The 21,084-nt window shown below is 44.5% G+C and overlaps 3 protein-coding genes and 1 long non-coding RNA gene across 7 annotated transcripts; 1 reads left to right on the top strand and 3 right to left on the bottom strand.

The window, feature by feature from the left end:
• Positions 1-201: 201 nt before the first annotated feature.
• Positions 202-3,328, bottom strand: siva1 (SIVA1, apoptosis-inducing factor). The gene is made up of 4 exons (XM_084568773.1): positions 3,145-3,328; positions 2,531-2,713; positions 1,277-1,430; positions 202-440 (listed from the first exon to the last, which is right to left on the bottom strand). The coding sequence occupies exons 1-4, from the start codon at positions 3,263-3,265 to the stop codon at positions 392-394; spliced, it is 507 nt and encodes a 168-aa protein (XP_084424899.1). The 5' UTR covers positions 3,266-3,328; the 3' UTR covers positions 202-391.
• A 237-nt stretch (positions 3,329-3,565) lies between these two features.
• Positions 3,566-7,722, bottom strand: adss1 (adenylosuccinate synthase 1). The gene is made up of 13 exons (XM_084569449.1): positions 7,273-7,722; positions 6,244-6,346; positions 6,099-6,161; positions 5,962-6,012; positions 5,810-5,876; positions 5,567-5,674; positions 5,403-5,484; positions 5,205-5,331; positions 4,961-5,115; positions 4,355-4,479; positions 4,144-4,241; positions 3,871-4,020; positions 3,566-3,707 (listed from the first exon to the last, which is right to left on the bottom strand). Exons 1-13 carry the CDS (start codon positions 7,459-7,461, stop codon positions 3,655-3,657), a joined length of 1,371 nt encoding a protein of 456 aa, XP_084425575.1. The 5' UTR covers positions 7,462-7,722; the 3' UTR covers positions 3,566-3,654.
• Positions 7,723-7,757: 35 nt separating this feature from the next.
• Positions 7,758-20,391, bottom strand: LOC311505721 (inverted formin-2). Of its 4 annotated transcripts, XM_084569447.1 has the most exons (22): positions 16,821-17,242; positions 16,178-16,293; positions 15,822-15,981; positions 14,840-14,873; positions 14,428-14,569; positions 14,123-14,255; positions 13,337-13,915; positions 12,891-13,036; positions 12,713-12,774; positions 12,531-12,633; positions 12,351-12,436; positions 12,147-12,247; positions 11,970-12,040; positions 11,783-11,890; positions 11,608-11,678; positions 11,385-11,505; positions 11,115-11,279; positions 10,716-10,818; positions 10,444-10,596; positions 9,338-10,186; positions 9,010-9,063; positions 7,758-8,253 (listed from the first exon to the last, which is right to left on the bottom strand). In XM_084569447.1, the coding sequence occupies exons 1-21, from the start codon at positions 17,215-17,217 to the stop codon at positions 9,011-9,013; spliced, it is 3,753 nt and encodes a 1,250-aa protein (XP_084425573.1). In that variant the 5' UTR covers positions 17,218-17,242; the 3' UTR covers positions 7,758-8,253; position 9,010. The 4 variants fall into 4 exon arrangements, with proteins under 4 accessions (XP_084425573.1, XP_084425571.1, XP_084425572.1 ...); XM_084569445.1 differs by lacking the exons at positions 7,758-8,253; positions 9,010-9,063 and adding an exon at positions 20,085-20,389 and having other exon boundaries at positions 9,077-10,186; positions 16,821-17,231; XM_084569448.1 differs by lacking the exons at positions 7,758-8,253; positions 9,010-9,063 and adding an exon at positions 20,085-20,391 and having other exon boundaries at positions 9,734-10,186; positions 10,500-10,596; positions 16,821-17,231.
• LOC311505723 lies at positions 14,845-16,995 on the top strand. Its single transcript, XR_014699664.1, has 3 exons — positions 14,845-15,333; positions 16,569-16,668; positions 16,865-16,995. It is a non-coding gene; the product is annotated as an uncharacterized lncRNA (long non-coding RNA).
• Positions 20,392-21,084: the final 693 nt, after the last annotated feature.

Genomic DNA, 21,084 nt, shown 5'->3' with positions numbered 1-21,084 from the left:
GCATAGTGAGATAAATTCGTTCCCCTGCTGAGAAAGCAGCGACTGGGCCCCGGTCTGAAAGGAACTCATCCCTCAGCCTTGAAGTTTGCTGCCACCTGCTGATGTTTGACACAAAATAGCTGGGTCACCTTAGAGGTAACTTCTTTTTTTTTATTTTTTGGTCAAGTAATAATTAATTCAACATCACGTCACGAGATTAAATATCTATATAGAAAATGGTTCAAGTTTATTTCAGTTACAAATAGAGTGATATACATATATATACACAGACACAAGGAAACATCAGGGTAACATAAAAAACACAGGAATAAAATGCAGTCTCAGTAATATCTCATGAGAGGCAGCTTCATATGTTCAAGCTTTAACTCCTGATCCCTCCTTCGGTCCTCCTTTACTTCGAGCAGCTGCAGCACAGTGTTTCGTCGTATCTCCCGCTGTAACTGTGGAACAAAGACAACATTTATCAATAATTATACAGAAACTCATCTCATGGAATGAAAGTAATTCTGGTCGGACATGTGAGCGGACGCTTCACGGCAACTACGTAGATGAGTCAAAGCATCTTTCTTTATGGTGCTTTGTCATGAGAGCAGAAGGATGCAGAAGAGTGAACACCCAGCTCTATAAATAACTACCGACCTGATGTAGAACTTGAGCTATATTTGCAAAACATGGTGTTAAAGAAACCCAAAATACGAAGTAAACATTCAACTTCCTTTGTTCTACATTTAGAGATGAAAAAACAAAAACAAAAAAAACAGCCTGTAACTGTATAGAAAATGTCATGGTTCCTATACATTCAAATTCTAGGTCCAGGGTTGAGTGAGTTCAGGTATTTCCCTTCGTTTCAAATTAAAAAAAATAAAAAAAATAAAAACCTACAAAAAATGGCTCTCAGAGGAAGAAAGTTGAAAACATTCAGAAATTAATGTGAAAATATTTTGACGTTATGTCAAACACATCCTTGCATTGTGCCGCAGAGATATCTACTAAAGTTAGCATGCTAACTAGCTAGGCCTAGTTAATTGTGCAATACCATTTTGTACTTCAATAGGCATCCAATTTGCCCTCAATCCAACATGAGTTGAAGAAGAAGTGCTGCCAAGAAGGCATAATGTAGCTTTTGTCAATTACCTGTAAATACATTGACGGCTTAAGCTCTCAGCAAGAAATCAACAGAAATACAAAACTTTTTTAACAATGACACAGATTTTCAATATATCTGTGCATTAGTACACTGAAGACCTTCGTGAACTGAACTCAAAATCTGACTTACTCTATGATAGTGCAGACAGAGCAGCAGAGGCTGCAGCAGCTGGAACACTGTCGGGTACACGAGGAACAGGCTTGACGGTCACACTGGGAGCATCGTGTCCTGGACCCCTGGTTCTTCTGACACACACAGCAGCCTGTTGAAGCCACTGGGGCACCTAGACAAAAGACACATCCATACAATATACTGGACCAAAGCATACAAGCGGCCAAACTACGCAACCAAACCTGTGGCAACACTGACATCTGCTGGTGAAAACTCTGAACTGAACTAATCTGCTTTCGGCAGTGGAGAAAGGTTTCTTCTATGACCTGAGAAATTACCTCAGTATCTAATAACACATGTGCAATAGCTAATAGTTTAAAGACCTCCAAAAGGTTCCCATCTCCCACAAAAGTAATGTGACCATATTGTGTTTGGCTGGACATTAATTTTTAGATGAAAATTCAATTGACTTAGCATGAAATTCTATCCTTGTATGTGATCACTACAGAAGCCATGGCACAATGTATGTACATGGACACAGGTCTTTGTCACTGGTTTTAATATGACACCTCGTGCTTAATTGTTATTATTCAGGTTTAATAAAATGTGTTAGCTGTTATGCGTTCATGAAGACTCCATTTACTTTGGATATAAGGTCAGTGGAGGTCCAGCGCCTTCATATTGGCATATTGTGATGGACACAGCTCAAACTGACTCCAAATATCAGCCACTAAACGTCCCCGTTTTCACATGTTCGGACATTGTTCACTCTTGCAGAGTCAATCTTGCTCAAGTTTTCTAGTTCACTGGCTACATTTACATGGACAATATTTGTTTTTTCAGCCCGATTAGAAAAAAAAAAAAAAAAAGTCCTCCTGATAAGAGAGTCCAACTTAACTGTTTACATGAACATTAAATACATTTTATCTGACAAGATATATGTTCCTATTTAACAGATTGGTAATGGTTTTACTTAAATGAAACATTTTTATGTTAATGGGGCTATTATAATTACTGGCATACTAGTGTCCATGTAAAGCCAAACCCCAGTGTATCACCAGAACCTGAAGATGATGTTAAGAAACAAATGGCTGAGAGGCTGGCTGGCTGGCTGGCTGGCTGTCACAATGAGCTGGTTGGTGAGGGGGATACAAAGGTGGCAACTTGAGCTTTATAATAGTCTTGTTGTTGGAGACATCTAAACGGATCATGTGCGTCAACAGTGGATGTGCCAACTCATTTAACTCCACGACTGTCTCAGTCCAGACTCACCTCGTGCAGCACTTGTCTTTGTCAGCCTCCCATCATGTCCGATCAGTGTCTGTCCTCTCAGCAGTGTTTGGCTGCATGTCTCGACTTGTGCAGGGGTCTGCGGTTCTGAGCTCTTCTCCTCTCCGGTCCATATTTTGCCCACCACGGCCTTTGCACCGCTGAAGAGTAGGTTTTTTGTCTTTTCTGTGAGGACAAAAAATTAAAAAAATTAAAAAAAAAAGACCCACTCATGAGTGAAATTAGATGTGACAAGCTCAGCTGAGCGCCCCGGGGTACCCAGGAAGCTCATGCTTACGGCGCTTTAAAGCCAAGTTGACTGCACCGTTGCGTATTAGAAGCAGTAGCTCTCATCGATGAAAATCTTGTACGGAAGTGTTAAATGTCAAGATACCAAACTACTCAGGTCACGTGTACTACACAGTTTTATGCGTATACTTTGACTACAAAAATAGCCAAGCTTGACACATTTGACATTTAATTTTATGCGTAAGGAGGACATATCCGTGTCCAAAAACTACTCCACAAGCTAAGTCAACAAACAACTGCGCGGGGACTAAGCTACCATTAGCAAACAGGGCAGCACGGAGAAGAAATAGCCACAAACCCGCACTTACCGTATATTTCTTGCCTGTATTTACTCCCAAACACGCCATAGTTGTTCAGCTCCTGCTGCCCGATGTGTATTTTGTACTGGGAGGAGAAAGTTTCCGGGAAAGGGTAAGCTCGTTTAGGCATTTTGGTTGCTAAAAGTGCTGCGCCGTGCTGCTAAGGGCTCCCACACTTGTTTGTTGCGGGAAAAATGGCAAGGAAGGAAAGAAGGAGCCAATCACGAACATCTTTTATTGTCACGTGGTAGCCCGGAGCCAATCCGGTGACCCCGTCTACTGTCACGTGACTGGCGCTTGAATTTCTTCAACTCGCTCCAACTTTGTGATGCCTTCATGTCCCACGTTACGTACTTGAGATTAAACAGTTCTGCGACAATAAAAGAATATGAAATAATCGACAGCAACAAAACAAACACAGTCAACACTGCTCCAAGATCTTTATTATTAGGAGATTAAAAATGGTGCAGAAAATATGCCACTTTGTGCCACTCCAGCTGTGTTTCCATCAATAAAGATTTAGAACATCTGGATCATGCACTCTCTGGACTTTCCAACTCCGACCCACTTGACTAAAAAAGAGAGAAAGAAACAGAAAGATTAGAAAAATGGACAAAGTCGGTACATGTCATGATAATTTATGTTGGGACTCATTCACTGTGAACCTATTCAATACCAAGCAGTTCTTGTGTAAAAATTAAGACATGCAAGTTCGTTATTTTGTGTCAAACATACTGGGAACTCCAATGTGGTTCTCGATGAAGCGGATGTAGTTCTGTGCCTTGGCTGGGAGGTCATTCCACTTCCTGGCTGCAGACGTGTCTGTCTTCCAACCAGGGAAGGTCTCGTACTCAACCTCCACTTTGTGCAAAACGTCCATGTTGGCTACGATTAAAAGACACCAATCAGTACCAGACTTTGAATCAGTTATTAGATCAGTCCTGACGGTCATCGAGTCGAGCAGAAGGGTTTGTTAGACTTATCCTGTGGCTTACTCTGTTAATTTACCTGGGAAATGAGGAATTCTTTTTCCATTGAGTTTGTAGGCAACTCCAACTTTAATTTCATCCAGCACATCCAGAATGTCGAGTTTTGTCAAAGCAATGCTGTTGATGATGAGGCAGAAAAGCAAATGATTGGTGTATGTGGTGAATCATTCAAACACAACAACCTGAACCAAAACACCTGACAATTTGCATAAATGGTTCTAACCACTCACGCGGTGAAGCCATTAATCATGTGAGCGTATTTGACGATGACAAGATCCAACCAGCCGCAACGTCGCTTCCTTCCTGTGGTTACACCCACCTCATGACCCCTCGTCTGCAGCAGCTCTCCTACAGCCTGCGGAAAAACGTGGAAAAAAAACAAAAAAACAACTTTACCGTTGCTCGATTGATGGCATTCCTACAGAAATACAAAAATATGTAGTATCCGTGTTGTACACATCTGGGTACAATAAGACATCACATGGGCTGAGCAGTAAAGTTTTAATGTTTTGACCTTTGTTCCTATGACCAGTTCCCGTGACATGTAACATAACCCCGGCTCACACAGTAAATATATCCTTAACCCAGACTCTGGCCCTAAATTTATCCCTCCGAACATGTGATCTGCAAAAGAGGTAAAGAGCGTTTGAGCCCGTCTCTCACAAAATTTGACAGCTGCACTCAGATAGAATACATACCCTCCCCTCCCCTCCTCTGCCCTGCACTGCAAACTGTATGTCAAGTTGGATATCAGCGAGAGTTACGTAACAAGTCATGTGCCTCTTGTGTAGACCGGGAGAGTCAGAAAAGCAAAATTGAATGGAGTCAAATCTCACGTTGAGTTGTTCTGTGGGGAAGGCTCCAATTCCAACCCTGGTGGTGTAGGCCTTCGATACGCCAAACACATCGCCAATGTTCAGTGGAGGGATGCCGAGACCGGTGCACGCCCCTCCCACGGTGCAGTTTGATGATGTCACAAAAGGATATGTGCCTAAAGAGAACATTTAGTACATTATTACAATAAAAAAATTTCCAGTAAACAAGCCTACTTCATGTTTCCAAGAGCTATGCGGCCCCTACCAAAGTCAATGTCGAGCAGAGCAGCATTGGCCCCTTCAACCAGAATTTTCTTTGGAGGTCCATGAAGAGCTTCGTACATGTAATAGACCCCGTCTCTAACCATTGGCCGCAATCTCTCGCCATATTCCTGCTCGGGACAAGGAAACATACATGTTTCGTTGTTGAAAGTGTCATCCAAATACAGCCACCTTGATCTACCTTTAGTTGCTTCAGTTGGTCCTCAACGTCAACTGTCAAGGACGGATACATGGACTGATACTGGTGGACAAGGTTCTTGAATCTGGAAGGATTAAAAAAAAGTCATAGCACATGATGTGTGTGACTCTGCATGAGTTATTTTTCAAAATAATGGTGATTCCTACCGAGATGAGAAGTCCTTAAAGTCACCCAGGAGGTCACATACACGTAGGCCAGTGCGGGATGCCTTGCTGGAGTATGCAGGTCCAATCCCCTTCTTAGTTGTTCCAATGCTGTTATTGAGAAACAAAAGCAAAAGAAAGTAATGTAAAAAAAGTGATAGTAGAAATGTATGGCTTGCAGCGTTTTGTTATATCTTTTGGTAAAAGAACCGTATTCTGCCCCCATAGACCTCCCCTAACCCTTACTTCTTTCCTTCTTGTGCTTGTCTTTCGGTTTCCTGCAAGCCATCGACAACCTGGTGGAAATCAAACACTGTGGAGAGACAAATCAGTAAGTGTCTACCATCACACAAATATAAACCTTTATATCGGCCGTATATATTTGCATATACACATACCAATGTGAGCTCTGTCTGAGACTATTAGTCTCTTCTCCCAGCCTTTCAGACCTGTTTAGAGAATTGGAATTGAATCATGTGAGTACACATTCATTTTTATTTACACCGGTTTTGTAGATTTATTTTTGTTAAAATACCTTTCTTCTCATTTTTATCCCCTTCTTCAAACAAACCAGGTAGATGAATGACCACTCCATTACCTGAAAGAGCAAAGGAAGCGTTAACAGCCAGACTCTGAGTGTTGCTGTCTCTACAAATGCAGTTAAAGATTGAAATCTTTACCAATGAGTGATACACTTTTGGTATTAATGATTCCGCTGGGGAGAAGGTGGAAGTCGTACTCCTTTCCATCCACTACCACTGTGTGTCCTGCATTGTTGCCTCCCTATAAACCAAATAAAGGGGTTATGATTATTATGAGTTTATACTGCCAATGTTTTAACATGAAACATTAAAACACCCGAGACGCCCGCAGAGGATTCTGCCACATGCACACGTCTTATCTTATTTTCGTGAGACGGTGACAAGCCGCTCTCTTCCCGGATTCGCAGAGCTTTTCCAGCACCTATTTTAACAGACTTGGCTGGTGCTGGTGGATCCACCACGCTCTGCCCCCCTAGCTAAGACCTGGCCTTCTCACATATCATGCCGGCCTGAGAATGTGACCTCTCCAGCCGGGTGGGTGGGGCTCTCAAGCCTTCAGAACACAGGGTGCTAGTTCTGTCAGTGGTACAACACAGCAACTGTTGGCAGGTCTCTCGGCGCGTCCTGGTGCTGGAGTGACCTCTGGAGTGTTATGTGTCTTATGCAAGTGGACAGAAATTCACCTGTCTGGAGCTGTTATGATTATGAATGTTAATGTGTCTCACATCCATTTTTTATGCTGCTGTGATAAGTGTTCATCAGTCAGAGCAGCTGCAGACAGCAGGCGTACAGTAATAGTTGGTCATGGTTCATGACATTTGACATTACAGAAATGTTTTGAAATTTCATTCGACCCAAATGAATAAATAAAAAATCCACAGTTTCATCATTTAAATCCTTGAGAGAACAGTTGCAAAACCGAACTGCATGAATAAAAAGTAGTTTGTCGCAACAGCAAAACTCCTTCCCACCTAATGAATATGAAAAGTCTCCCAAGCATTCCCCAGATCACAGAGGTAAAGTGTTTTCTCTCTGCGCACCTGTTGCGCACTACCAAGCAAACAGTATGTGATTCCGTGGCGATGTAAGGAATCTATACAGTAAAAAAAAAAGCATTCACCAATACTGCACAAACGCCGTGGATGCTTGGCTGATCCCGACATTTACCTGACATCTGCAGACGACGTCAGCCTCGGTCGCCAATAAATCGACCACTTTCCCCTTTCCCTCGTCTCCCCACTGCGCGCCGAGCACCACCGTCACTTTGTTCCCGGCGTCGTTGCGCGATCGCTTCTGTCCGGCCGCGGCGGCTTGATTTGCGTTTTTGTGGTCTTTTGCCGACCAGCTGAGCGACATGACGGCGGAGGTGACTGCAGTCTGCCCGTCTCAAGAAGACTAAGCCGTCTCAAAGAGTGGCATTGCCATATCTGTAACTTCATAGCGGGTGATGTCAGAGCCAGACGCGCAGGAGTACGTAGCCTGCAGTGCTCAGCCGAGTCCTCTCAGAGGCTGCTAAAGACAACGGCATTTACATAACAGTCACACTGATGTGTAGTTTGTAGGTAAATGCACTTATGAAGCCACATTTATTATGATATCTATTGCATGCACCGTGCGTAATATGGCTCAACATGATTAAAGACAAACAGCTCAACAGTAAATCCAATTTTATTAAAATATATCTAACATTAAAATTTCAAATCCATTATATACTCTCCTTATACGTTCAACTTGTGTGAATAATATATAAACAAATTAAGACAGAATATCCAAGATGTTTTCATGAGTCAAATATCTCATTGTTCTGTGAGCTGCAACAGAGCTCATAACAAAACATATCCACTGCATATTACAACAATTATACAAACATATAAAGCACATTGAAATTCTTTTCTTTTTCTGTTTTTTGAGAGGAATGTAGACCATATACAACAAAAAAATACAGTTTAAATAAAGTGACAAGTTAACATCCATGCGTGATAACCCCAGCCTCAGACACTCTTCTTGGTCGCGCCAAACTTTGCAGAAGGAAGACTTCCACATTTTCACGTAGTCTCACAAAATAAAACAGTCCTTCCAGTTCACAAGTCCCATGTGCCAAAAATCAACATTTTCTTTTTCCTCTGGAGTTTCTTTTTCTGGCGACACCTAGGGAAACAGATACTAAAATGAATACAGAGATCAAAATGTCTAAAAAAAATAAAATACTTTAATACATTTTAAAGTTATTAAATTTACAGCTGGATAAAAGTGCAGGGTTTAAGACACTCGGCGGAGAAACATACTCACTTGTTTTGCTTGCAAACACCAACATCAGCTTTAAAATCTTTGCGTTTTTTTTTCTTATATAGGATTTTAGAGGTAAAACATTTTAATGCATTTACATTCAACGCTTTTATAAAAGCCAAAATGTTGACAAAGCACGGTTCACAGGAGATTAGTGGATTAAAAATAAAACAGTCTCAGTTGCAGATTCAAGAGAATGGACAAGAAAATATGGAAGGAGAACACACAAAAGTCATGAAAAAAAACTTAGTCCACAATGAACTTCACAGTGATTTCACAATCGGCACGGCCGTTTGAGGTCAGGAGCCCGTGATTGTCAGATTAATCAAAGAGGATTAATTACTGTACATGAAGGGTGCGTTTAGGTTTTACATTGCCCAAGTTTGACGGACGTTAGAATCAATCATACCCTCACAACCACTTAATTTGAAGAGCGTTAAAGAGAGAGAGCCAGTGTTAAAAAAAAAACAACAAAGTTGGACAACACAGACAAATGAAATCCAGATTCCAGTTAGACCGACAGATGACGTGTTATTTGGGACAAAGCTCTGACGATGATTGAGTTCAATAGGAGGATATTCCTTGCTTACAGTTTGCCATCCCATCGATTTGACCTACCTCACTGCAACACACAGCCTTTTTTATGTTTAGTGTGTCCTTTCCCACTGTTACCTTGTGTTGCAGAACGGAAAACAGAGCATTCAAACAAACTGGCCAATCCAATCAATGTTAAATCTGCAAATCAAGTGCTGCACACTGCATTCATAGCCTTTAATCAAATGCACGTCATAAAAATATACTTATGAACACATACTAAAATAGCCCATATATAAACTATAAAATGTGAAATGCATTAAAATCAAAGCAATTAAGGATTTTCCTTTAAGACACGTCAAGAGACTAGCATTCCAAACATGATCTTTATTGAGGTTAATGGATAGATTACCTTGGTTACTCTTCTTTTTGTTTCGTTTAAAGAGCCGCTGCTGTTTCTTTGGTTCGGGCTTTAGGGACGGGGGCACTGCTTCGGACGCTGATGGCAGATCTTCTGGTTCCGGTCCGTCTGGTACGTCGTATCCCTCGATGCCCTCGCTGACTGTAGTCACGCTGCTTTTAGGCCCTGAATCTTTGCAACCCGTGACCTCGTCTTGACCGGACGTTCTTGCAGTAATGCATCCCTTCTCTTCTCGGCCCTTGTCTTGTCTTACAGTCTCTGGTAAATGGCTTATTATATTACTAGTGTCACCTTTCCCGTCTCCCGGTCTATTGCTTTCACTACCCTTATTAATGTCTGTTTGAGGTGAAGGACTTTCCTTGATGTGAACATTTACGCTAATGTCTGCCGGCGTCTCGGCCCCCAGGCCAGACGTGTCATCTAACACAGCCTCCAGCAGGTCAGAATCAGAGAGGGACGATGGACTAAAGACGCTGGTCTCTGTTGAATCTATAGAGAAGCCATTTCTTGGGAGACATGGCCTATGTTCCCCTTCGACCTGAGGCTGAGTCGTGTCTGGCATTGGCGCTGCAGGATTCTGTGGGCGTTGACCCGCCAGCAGCGAGGCAGGCCTTTGCAGGGGTGCCTGCGTCATCATGTCCGGCTCTCCCGGGGGTATGCTGGGAGGAGCAACTGCTCCGTCTCGCGCTGCATTCGGCTGAGCCGCTGGCGGAGCCTCTTCTGACGGGCTGCTGATGCCGTTCACTTCGCCTGCGCTGCCCTGGTGACCCTGAGCTTTGGTGGGAGCGGAAGTGGTGGTTGATGCGGCGGCTTCTTCGCCTGCAGGCGTCGCACTTGATCCTGGGGGACAGAAGCAGGTTAAAGAGATGATTAAAGTGCATATATCTGGCGACTGTTCTACTGTGAGCAAAGGTGCACGGCAAAAAGAAAAAGGCTCTCCAGGTAAAGAAATGCTAAAGCAGCTGGGCAAAGCGATGACGCTAGCTAAGCGAGATGGGAGTGATGCAGAAGCATAAAGCAGCTTTGTGGCTCGCAGTTAAGTGGGTCGGGAGCGGAGCTAGGAGCTGCAGATGAAGGCCACAGTCTCTTGTCCTTACCAGGTGGGCAGGTATCCCTACGCTTTTCACTAGAAGGGAGGCTTTCCGAATCGCACCTTGGCCGGGTCTTTCTCAGGCTGAAACCTTTCCTGATATCCGCCAGGAGGTGGTCGATGATGCAGCCGTCATTCTGTGGCACAAAGCCTTTCTTGACTGAAAAAAAATAAAAAATGACGATACAAAGAGGGCTTAATTACTACGTGCCATTCAAAACAAATGCTAGTCAGAAGTTTCTAGCAGAGTCAAAGAACAGAGGGCTGCTCACAACTTACTTATCTTTCCATTCTCTCCTTTCTGTCTCTTGGACTCTTCCTCCGCCAGCTGCTTCTTTCTCTTCTCAGCCTTGGCTGCTTGCTCTCTCCTCATTTTGTTTTCCTGTTATCATGAAAGAAAGGGTGTCACTCACTGCCAAGTACAAAATGTACATGGCAATTTTCTCTTTGTATCACTTGTGCAGAGACGTGCGAGCGTCTCCCACTTTTTCCACTGTTTTTGCACTGATACGCATTTCGCAAACAAAACACCACCCCCACGCACAGGAGGAAGACTTAGCTGTGCGGCAAACTCACACACATGCATTCCACAGCACAGCATGCAAACATAAAAAAAAAATAATTAATTCCTTTGGACAGTCTTACAGTGACTAAGGTCTTCAAAGCACACTCCCTGACCTTGAGCGCCTTTGTGAAGAGTTGTCGGAAAGTCCTGATGGTTCCAAAGAGTTCCTCGAGCGACAGCTGATTAGCATCCTCACATAAGTAGACAGCCAGTTCACTCCTCTTCTTCTCAATCTCGGCGAATTTTTCACTTAAAGCCTGACATGCCTCACGATTTTCCTGTGGCAGAGAGAAAGAAAGGGAAAGTGTGTACATAGATGCCAAAACCAGCAATCAGTGATCTATGTTCTATCTATTTAAAGGAAAAGCAGAACAACATCTCACCTCAAGGACTTTCACATATTGCTCCTTCACCTCATCTACAGAGTTGGAAACTTTCTTGGCCGTCTCGTTCAGTCGTTTTAGTAAGCCACTGGCTTCTGATTGAACAGAGTCCAGATTAACTCTGAGGACAAAGTGCAAAACCTTTTATTATGCGTCTCTTACGGATCCACTGAGAACCAGTTATGGAAAAAAAACAAAAAAACAGTGTGAAATCTTTCTATACCCTGCAGCTTTTTCACATATATCTATATCATCCGGCAGTGCCAGCAGCTCCGGGTGGTGCACCTCTGCCTCCTTTGCAAAAAAAAAAAAAAAAAAAAGCCACATAGCAAGCAATTAAACACTTTCATGACTGACTGGGGGAAGAATTTACAGCAGCTGTTAGCCGTTTTTTGTACCTCCAGGATGTGATGAAGCAGCGTAATGCGGCTCTTGTTGGCCTTGGTCTCCGTGAGCTTGAGCAGAGAGCTGATCTTGAACCCCTCGGCGTTCCCTGTGTGACTTCCCTGGAAGTGGAGCAGCGATTAAAAATGCAAGCGCTCTCTAAATGTCAGCCCCGGTGAAACATAAAGGGGAGGCTCTTACATAGTTGAGGAAATTTCCCACGTCGAGGATGAGCCTGCAGAAGCTGGGCAAAAGCGTACTGATCCTGAGAGCTGAGAAGTGTGTAACACCTTATTAGTTTGAATATTTAAGTGTGCATGTTATGTTTTGACGTCTGCGTGCATGTGAATGAAGGTGAAGCCTCGGGGGTTTGCTTACACTGGCAGGCCTCCTCCACCAGCTTGACTTTAGGCCTGAGCATCTCCAAAACCGACGCGGTCTCCTCGCACAACAGCATGCACTCGATTCTCAACTGATAGCTGAGGGGGGGGGGGGGGGGGGACAAGCAGGAGAGCAGATGAGCGCACATTGGACGGAGAATATCGCACGTAAGGGAACTGGAGAACTGGAGTAGAAAGTTACCACGGCACAGTGAGGAGGGAGGTGTAGAAGCGGTCAACGTTGGCCAGCTTGTCTTTTTCTCCTTGGAAGGACTTCAAATTTTCAATCTACATCGAGGCACAAGGCAGTGACTCATTTTCAAGTGGGCTCTTAGATGAGCGTGCAACAGCTCTCTAGGTGAGGATCGGCAATAGTACAAACCTCGTGCTTCTCTGGTAGGAGCTTTAGAAGCTGTTTGAGCACCTCTACGTCAAATTTGGTCCGGTCTCCGTTCTGGATCATGGCTACGAATTCCTCATTTTTGCTGGACAGAGGAAAAACAATACTGATTAGGGGAAATGGGCAAAGATATATTTTTAAAAAAAAATAGAGTAATATCTCACCATTTGAACTGCTTAAGAAATATGTTCAAATTCAAGTTTTTCTTTGGATCAATGAAGGTAATCTGTAGGAGAGGGAAAACAAAACAAAGGCTGAGATATGTATCGACTGTCCAGCTTTGTTAATCAGCTGCGTTTGCTGCATCTCCGAGGAGCGCTGTCGAGTGTTGACCAAGCGCACCTCTTTAGGCTCCTTCTTGACAGGAGCAGCTGCCCCCTTGTCTTTGTGCTCGGCCACCGGGAGACAGAACAGCTGCTCGATACTGCTGTAGTCCGGCTCCCGAGGAGGCGGCTCTTTCTGAACCGAGGCCCACATGGAGGGACCATCTGTGTGTACGGAGGAAGAAAGTGGGCTGTCATGAGCTTGTGTGGCTCCGTTTTGCATCAACATTTAGCCGAGTGGTGCCCTTTCGGAACACGGGGGAATCCTTGGCAACACCCACGCTGAGTAACACACAATTTAGGAATATGCCCTAGTTGCTTTAATGCTCACATTAACGTTACAACCTCAACAACTATTCACTATACTGGTCCAAAATGCCAACAGAGTCCCTCATAATGAACATATTCTACTTTAAAACATATAAAGGTTGGTCTTCATATTCTAGATGACAGACTGTCACTTACCTGTAACAGTGCGGACTTTCTGCCAGTTGAGCTTTTTCATCCGCAGTGTGGGGCACCGATTTGCCTTTGCGGGTGCACCGCACCCGAGTGCTTGGCTACTCTGAGCCATTATCATTCCTGGAGGAGGAGGTGGTGGAATTGGCATGCCAGGTAAGGGAGGAGGGGGCGGTGGACCAGCGCCCATGCCCGGTAAGGGCGGAGGAGGAGGCGGAGCCATGCCTGGGAGTGGTGGCGGCGGTGGCATTCCAGGCAAGGGAGGAGGCGGCGGAGGGCCACCGAAGCCTCCAGGTAGCGGCGGAGGAGGAGGTGGAGGCGGGGGCGGTGGTGGGGCCTGGTTAGAAGACCCGACCATACTAGGGCATAGAGGAGGAGGTGGAGGAGGCGGAGGAGGAGCACACAGCGGCTTCTGAGAGGACGCTGAGCTTTTGTCCGGCGCGTCTTCGTCCTGGTGGTCCAGATCGGTCTGCACGGCCTTATCCACTTTGACTATCAGCCCGTCCACTTCATGTTGACCCGTATAGCTTTTCCTTTTGAAAAACATCAGCCGCTGCATGATCTTCTCGCAGGACTCCATCTGAGCTGGAGCACAAATCCACACACACACACACACGGATAAATCTCATTTGAAACGACTTCTCTCTCTACAACAAAAGGCGCCCTGTCACCGTCTGCACCCATTTCACCTCCCTTTCGCACATTAATCCCTAATAAAGCCATTAGCTAGCCATTAGCCTCTACTAAGTGTTGACCTAAAGCAGGCACATTGTAGCTGCGGTGCTCACTCACAGTCCTGGGCCAGCAGTATGGCTCTGTTGGTGATAGCCTCCAGAGCCAGCCAGATATCCGGTCGCCCGGGCCCGAGCACCAGCAACGTCTGCAGGATGGACAGCAGCTGGAGAGAGGCTGGAGAGCTGCTGACCTGAACACACACAGGTTATTTGGGCTTGTCATTTTCACATCAGTACATCTAGTAATGTGTGTCTGGGTTGCAACAGCTTAACGCATGATTCTGCATCACTCAAAGATAAGAAGTGTGTTTCTTGGAGAAAAAAAAACTAAATTCTAGATGATAAAGCATTTCAAATTGTCACCTTGTTGAAGAGCGTAGTGAAGACCTCCAGGTGATTACTCATATCAATGCCCCCATACAACCGCAGCAGCTCTTCCTCATCTTCAGCCATTGCCTCTTCAAAAGCTTCACACTGAATAATCAAGTCCTCATCCTCCTTCTCCCTGCACGGCACACACACACATGCATACATACAGATCAGTGCGTGGTAAGGTCACGGCTCATTATTTAAATGCCATCTTCATCTCGCTTAAAAGGATTTCTGCTCCAATTACCGTCATTAGCCGACAGAAACTGCAAACTTTGCTTCCTAAAAGCACTATTTCACTTGCAATGATTCCGGCCTTTAAAAGTAACCTCGGAAATGAACTGCACAACTTAAGAGACTTAAAAAAATAAAATAATCAAATGCAAACACTAGAATGATGGCTCACCGTAACGTTGGCAGGATATCAAGTAACTGGAGCCCTGGAAGATGGAAGACAGTAAGAAACAACACTCAATTATTACTTTTTAAGAAAGTTTATCTTAAATCGGGTCACGCATTTCTTCACAGTAGCATATGTTAGTGTGACAGGAAGTCACAGGTGAGCAATCACAAAGGAGGAGTGGCCAATCAGACGCCTGATTGGTCCAAGGTGGTGGAGACATTTTGATGGACTTGGAAAACTGCGTCCATGTTAAGCTCAAATGCGGAGATCTTTGGTTTCTCAGTAGATCAACCATGATCGCATCTGTGTCTGAAATTAGTCCCGAGTTCAAATCTGTTGCTGCTCTAAATCTAACACTATTCCAGTTTGTAAGATTTATTTTTGGGGCCTCTCAGTGACAAGGGGCAGGAAATGGAGGAGAATGACGTGCAGCAAGTGGTCCGACAAGCTGGAAATCAACCCCAAGGACTGCCGGAAAAGGCGTATGCACAAACATGGTATGTGCTCTAACCACTTGACTCTGCCATCAAGTCATTCCTTTAATCTATTTTCAGTATATGCTTGCTCAGACTCCAGTGGCCCTAAGAGGAAATGAGCTCGTCCACAAATTGAATAAATAGATGGCGAGTTTCATTCAGCAGGACCTCATCAAAATCTCCTTTGTTCTAGGTAATTTAATCAGTGACAGAGTGATGAGATTTTCTTTCTACAGAAACTTTTGATAGCAGTTGTAGAGCAAAATGCATGAATGCGCAGTCCTGTATACACCTGAGGTTTTGCTTAGTTCTCAGGCGTTTTGTCAAAGTGAGAATGAGGCCAATAGGCCTATTCTTAGTCAGACCCAGTGACAGAGATATTTGTAACAGAGCTCCTGCTGATGCCCTGCTTTCTCTTTTGCATTCGCTTCACCACGGAGTCACCTTGCTGGTGATGATACGATAAACTGACTAAATGTCAGATGGCAGCAGAACAGAGACCCCCGTACCGATGAACTCCTTTCTCATCCTATCTCTCTGCCTGAGGTCGTCGGAACCGAAGATGAGCGCGTTGATGACGCTGAGGAGCGTGACCATGTAGGGGAGGTTGTCCGTGGCCTGCAGCTCATTCATGATCATGCTGAAGCGGTACTGCTGTGTCTTCACGCCCTGAAGGGGACACCAAGGTCAATGTAAACAATCCAGTCACACAGGAAGACTGGTAATCTGTAAAGCTTGTGCATGCAGCCCGCCACTAGAGGGCACTGTTGAGGCCTTTAGCACTCAGAGGGTGAAGGTTCACTTGGAGCAACTTAACCACTCAAAAAATGCTTTTCTTCATAGATACATATATTCATCGACTTGCCTTGTAGTGGTCCAGGGCGTCAAGTGCCAGGCGGTGGCCGTCTATAGAGAACATGCTGAGCGCTGCGAGGAGTTCAAACACCTGCTTCTTCACCATGGTGTTGGAGGTGTCCAAGGCTGTAGGGCATTATGATCAGAGTCATTAATACGGATACGCAGAGCGCTCATATTTCTCATCAGTTCCTCTTAAATTAAGCCCCTTTCTCCTTACTCATTCCTCCGTGTGTCTAGACCTCAGCAGGATGCTTTGTTTCACTGTCTTTAGGCAACTCAACTTGAACTTTGCCCGCTAAATCTGTGGCGTTGTACCGTAGATAATGATGGGTTTGTGTTTGTGTTTGATAGTGGGGAAAATCCAATAGTCACAATACTCAGCAACATTACATTTTTAGGAATGTCCTGAAGCAAGTCTTAGTGATTCATGTCTGGACACAAAGCAGACTGGGAGATTCATATCAGTACTGAATGACTCAGAGAGAACCACGAAATCATGTGAGTAAAAACTTGATAGTATAAATGCAATATGTGTCCTGAAGCACAAGAGATGTTTAATTTGAAGTATTTAATTGTTTAATTATGAAATATTTAAATATTTAACATTTATTTTCTTAAAGTGTGAGATGTTTTGTGTGTTTATCCTTTACCTTGGGAGAGCTTCCTAATGTATCCCTCGTTCTCTATAATGAAGTGGATCCCAGCTGCTGAGTTCATGACCGCGCGGACGCAGCTGACGCAGGTGAGCTGCAGAAGGGCGTCCGCAATGCGAGAGCATCCCCGCCCGGAGAGCCGGTCCAGGGCCTCCAGGAGGAGGTCCAGCCCGCTCAGCTCCAAAAACTGGACCATCCATATCTGGTCGCTGCCTTCCAGGCGGCGCTTCAGACCAGAGTAGTTGACGACAGTGGGAACTTGCAGCAGTCGGATGCACAGCTCTGCGTCGGCGCTCTCCAGGTTGGCCTCCTGCTGCGTGTCCGAGTCCTGCGACGAGCCCAGGCGATCCCTGACAGCCGCCCACTTCTTTTTTCCGTCTGATTTCCCCGACATGATGGCTGGTACAGCTGCAGAGCAAAGGGAGACGAAGAAGAATGCTCACAATTTTGACAATGCTGTGCATATGCAAAAGGACATTTTGTTGGGGGTTTTTTAGCAAATATTATGAAGAAAAATTATGTTGGACTGCAGACAGGGCTGGTCTGCTCTGATCCACAGTGCGGTCATTGCTATCCAAGCAAGAGGAAGCAGGCCAAAACAAGGGCTTATCAAAAAGAAAAACAGAATAGGAAATGATAACTCTGCAGTTTGTGGCAGAGCAAAAGATATGTCAGCAGTCCGGCCATCACCGGCTCTGTCAGACATTCCAATTTAATCCCGCCTCTCTGTCCGATCATGAAAAAACCCCTACAAAGCCAAGCCCAACACTGTCTGGACTGTGTCTTTGTAATCTACAATATAAATAAATATATTTTCAAGCTCATTACTGGGATGGAAAAGTATGCAGGTTCACAAGGTGCACTTGTGAAAAGCTAACACACAGATGTGAGTGTGCACAAAACACCATACCAACATATCTGAGCCTGACATGAAAGCACGCATTGATCCCACAATTGGCCTTTTTTTTGGCCTATCCACAGACCACAAGTACCCTCTTTTACCAACCTGTCTAAACCACTAGTTTCTAAAAACTGAAAAGCACATTCCCACACTCTGTTAAAAATCAGCAGGGTAAAGGTTCCGGCCAAAAAAGGGGAAATGTTCCTCAAAAGGTCTAAAAATATTTTAAGCCGGAGTAGGTGGGGCAACGTAAATGAACAGGGGGAGCAGTTTCTCCTTCCTGTGTTGTTGAGTTCCCACTTGGCGCAGATATAATATACAGACGAGACAGTGAGCGATGAACAAACACAAACACACTCGGCTAAAAGGTCCACACAAAGAGCCATTCTTGAAGGTATTACACTGTGTGTGTAGACGACTTAAGGCCTTGCAGTTAGGATCATGTTAGGAGCTCGGTAGGCTGCACTGTTACAAGCAGCTTCCAAATGACTCTCCACTTTCAGAGGATGTTTTTTTGCAGAGAGCGGAAAAATCCGACAAATTGGATTTCAATACACTCTCTGTGGAGTCGAGGTAAAAAATCAGGCTTTTTCTTTTCTGGCGAGGCAAGCTCTGACTGCAGCATTTTCAGCCCTGCTGCCAGTGTGAGAGTGTTACCGTGGCAGCAAGCAGCCAGACAATGATGTTTTACAATAGGCCTTCTTGTACTCTTCAAAGAGCCGCGTTCATTAGTCACAGAATGGACAGAATGCTCCCTGCCTGCCCCCCCCTTCAGGCTAATCAGACTTACACCCAGCAATTCTTTTTTTTTTTTTTTTTTAAAGACTTTCTGATTCATTCTGATTTCAACTTTTGGAACAAAAGACGCAAGCTGACGCCTATAATCTGGGGATATTTCACAACTGCGGGCACTTGCGAAGACAGTGGAGATGACTAAAATGCACTGGGAGTTTTTGTCAAAGCCACAGTCACGGCTGACACGCTGAAGAGAAAGCTGGTGTGCCACGTGCACTGTGACTCCCACCAGCAGGGTTCAGAAACTTTTTCAGAGGGAAGGAAAGGACTTCCCCAGGACAGGAAACTTACCTCAAGATAAACACGCTGGTGTGACGAGCACGGCTTCCTCTTTTGAAATTTCAGTTTTGTACCTAAGGACACGCTTATTGTAAGCAGTCAGGAAAGAATTAAAACAAAAAAATTAATAAAAAAAAGGCTGACAACTGATAGAAAGGCAGCATTTGCATATTTCCATCCAACTTTCATTTGTCGACCTTGTCTGCCAGAGCTCCCACATGTACCACTAATAGCAGGCTGATTCACTGCACACAGGACGAGCCTACTCACTCTATCCTCTGGTTTGAGCTGCCCACGCAGCAGCCCACTGCTACTGTACAGCGTTGGCACTTAGGAACACACAGAAACACATCCACAGGTTTATTTCCTCTGAGACATATGCAAAGCTCATGCACATTTATTGTTTTCCCTTTATATCTACATTTCAAACGTTATATCACCCAGAATGAACGCAAATGCACAGAGGGAAACATGAGGGACACATTTCTGGGGAGTTTTTCCAGGGAAGGCATAAGATTATGAAAGACTAAAATAACACTCTTGCATGCCTCATCACATGCTTCTTGGAGATTGGGCAATCACGAACAGTTATTCGAGCCACGGGCACAGGTCGAAACCCTTTTTGCAGCTCATGCAAAACGTCGAGTGCAGCTGGAGAACATCTGGTGCTCGTTTTGGCTCATTTTCTAAGCTCTTCTCCCCTTTCCTGCTGTTTTTTAAGGGAGTGACCGACGCGCCTTCAGAGTCTCATGTTGGGAGTTGCAACCTTGTGTTTGGTTTCCTTTCCTCCCATTCTGTCTGAGGGACGTGCTCACAAACTGCCAGGCTGATTTAACATGAGCACGCCTGACAAACAAATACCCCACACTGTACCAAATGCAGCCTTGAATCTGCAAATTTGGATTTATTTTGGCAACAGTTTTATTTTTCGTGGCATCCTTCCTCCCTTCATTCCACCTCCTCAGATGATAAGTGATTAGGAGCAATTGGTTATTGCCTCCAGGACGCACCAACAAGCCTGGCTATGCAGTTGTCACTGTGCCATGCCTGCATTCCTGCCCGCTATTATTGAACAGAGTTAATAACGGTGCCCCCTCCACCACCACCACCACACACACACACACACACACACACACACACACACACACACATACCAGGAGACATAACGGGACTACGATCACCTCAACGTGGCGAGGAAAAGACGCCTAAAAACCATAAGGATGCTCATGTCTCAGCTTAACGGGCAGAGGCAACATCGCAGAACATCTACAGGATGAGTGTCTTACCTGCTTTCAGTCCATAAATAAACACTTGGATGGGATCGCGTCCTCAGACGGGAGAGCGCTTTGTAGTCATCTAGACAGCCTGGTTTAATGGAGAAAAAAAAGAAAGAAAAAAGAATATAATGAGATCTGGAGCCCTGAAATTTTTTCGGCAGTGTGCAGCAGGTCAGACCCAATATGTGGTATGCGGTTGATGGCACCGCTTTCCAATCGCTACGGCCCCTGAGCGTCCACTCACTTGTGAAAAGACTGACAGCGTCAAGACGCCAGCGCTGCTGAGCTCAAGACTTCCGGCTAAAGCTTTCAGAATAAAAGGTGTAGGGAAATTCAGAAATTGTAAAACCACAAACTGGGAAAAAAATTAAAAATAAATAAAAAATAAGTAACACAATAGGAGTAATACCAACGTTATGATATCAAGAAAACAACATTTAGCTTCTTAGGAAGTTGGCTACAAAGGGTTAGGCTAAAGGTCAGAATAGTTGACCTCATTGTTCCTCTGCAATTAAAAACAAAAAAGAAAGAAAATAAAGTGTCACTAGTTAAAGAAGGGTAGATCCTACGGCAATATTAACACTTGGATTAAACATGAAATCTCTCTAACTCCAAGCAGGCCACCGCTGCAAAGTTTACATTAGCTAACCGCTTTAGACTCATGTTTGCTTTTATTTATCATGCTCATATTGAACCCTTTTATTTTAGAGAGTGATCCGTCTGTCTTCCGCCCTCTGCAGAGTCGGTTAGAATTGAGAGGCGAAACGTTCAGACATGAGCACTAAAGTGCAACCTTGGGAAAAAAAATAATAATTAAAAAAAAAATAAAACATTTCCTTCCCCGGTAGGCAAAGCTGAGCACAGTTCCTAAGCAACCTGTCTTTGAGAGCCAGGAGAGGTGGAATCCTCTGTTGAACACATTTTTTTTTCTCCTGCGTCTTTATGTTTTCAAAGGGAGCCCAATATGATGCACACGATTATTGCAATAAATAGGCCCGTCCTTGAAGGG

The sequence above is a fragment of the Chelon labrosus genome (genome assembly GCF_963514085.1).
Source record: "Chelon labrosus genome assembly, chromosome: 20".
NCBI classification, from domain to species: domain Eukaryota; kingdom Metazoa; phylum Chordata; class Actinopteri; order Mugiliformes; family Mugilidae; genus Chelon; species Chelon labrosus.
This window is presented reverse-complemented; position numbering and strand designations above follow the sequence as displayed.

What these genes read in the sequence shown, in the direction of transcription:
- adss1 (XM_084569449.1), bottom strand. Translation starts at nt 7,461, where the DNA reads ATGTCGCTCAGCTGGTCGGCAAAAGACCACAAAAACGCAAATCAAGCC. An exon ending in ACGTCGTCTGCAGATGTCAG is followed by an intron (nt 6,347 to 7,272) that starts GTAAATGTCGGG and finishes TTTGGTTTATAG; the next exon opens with GGAGGCAACAATGCAGGACA. An exon ending in TCTGCTCGACATTGACTTTG is followed by an intron (nt 5,116 to 5,204) that starts GTAGGGGCCGCA and finishes TGTTCTCTTTAG; the next exon opens with GCACATATCCTTTTGTGACA.
- LOC311505721 (XM_084569445.1), bottom strand. Translation starts at nt 17,217, where the DNA reads ATGTCGGGGAAATCAGACGGAAAAAAGAAGTGGGCGGCTGTCAGGGAT. An exon ending in TTTCTTAAGCAGTTCAAATG is followed by an intron (nt 12,634 to 12,712) that starts GTGAGATATTAC and finishes TCCTCTGTCCAG; the next exon opens with CAAAAATGAGGAATTCGTAG. An exon ending in GGTGGAGGAGGCCTGCCAGT is followed by an intron (nt 12,041 to 12,146) that starts GTAAGCAAACCC and finishes CACACTTCTCAG; the next exon opens with CTCTCAGGATCAGTACGCTT.
- siva1 (XM_084568773.1), bottom strand. Translation starts at nt 3,265, where the DNA reads ATGCCTAAACGAGCTTACCCTTTCCCGGAAACTTTCTCCTCCCAGTAC. An exon ending in ATACAGGCAAGAAATATACG is followed by an intron (nt 2,714 to 3,144) that starts GTAAGTGCGGGT and finishes TTGTCCTCACAG; the next exon opens with AAAAGACAAAAAACCTACTC. An exon ending in TCTGTCTGCACTATCATAGA is followed by an intron (nt 441 to 1,276) that starts GTAAGTCAGATT and finishes TTTGTTCCACAG; the next exon opens with TTACAGCGGGAGATACGACG.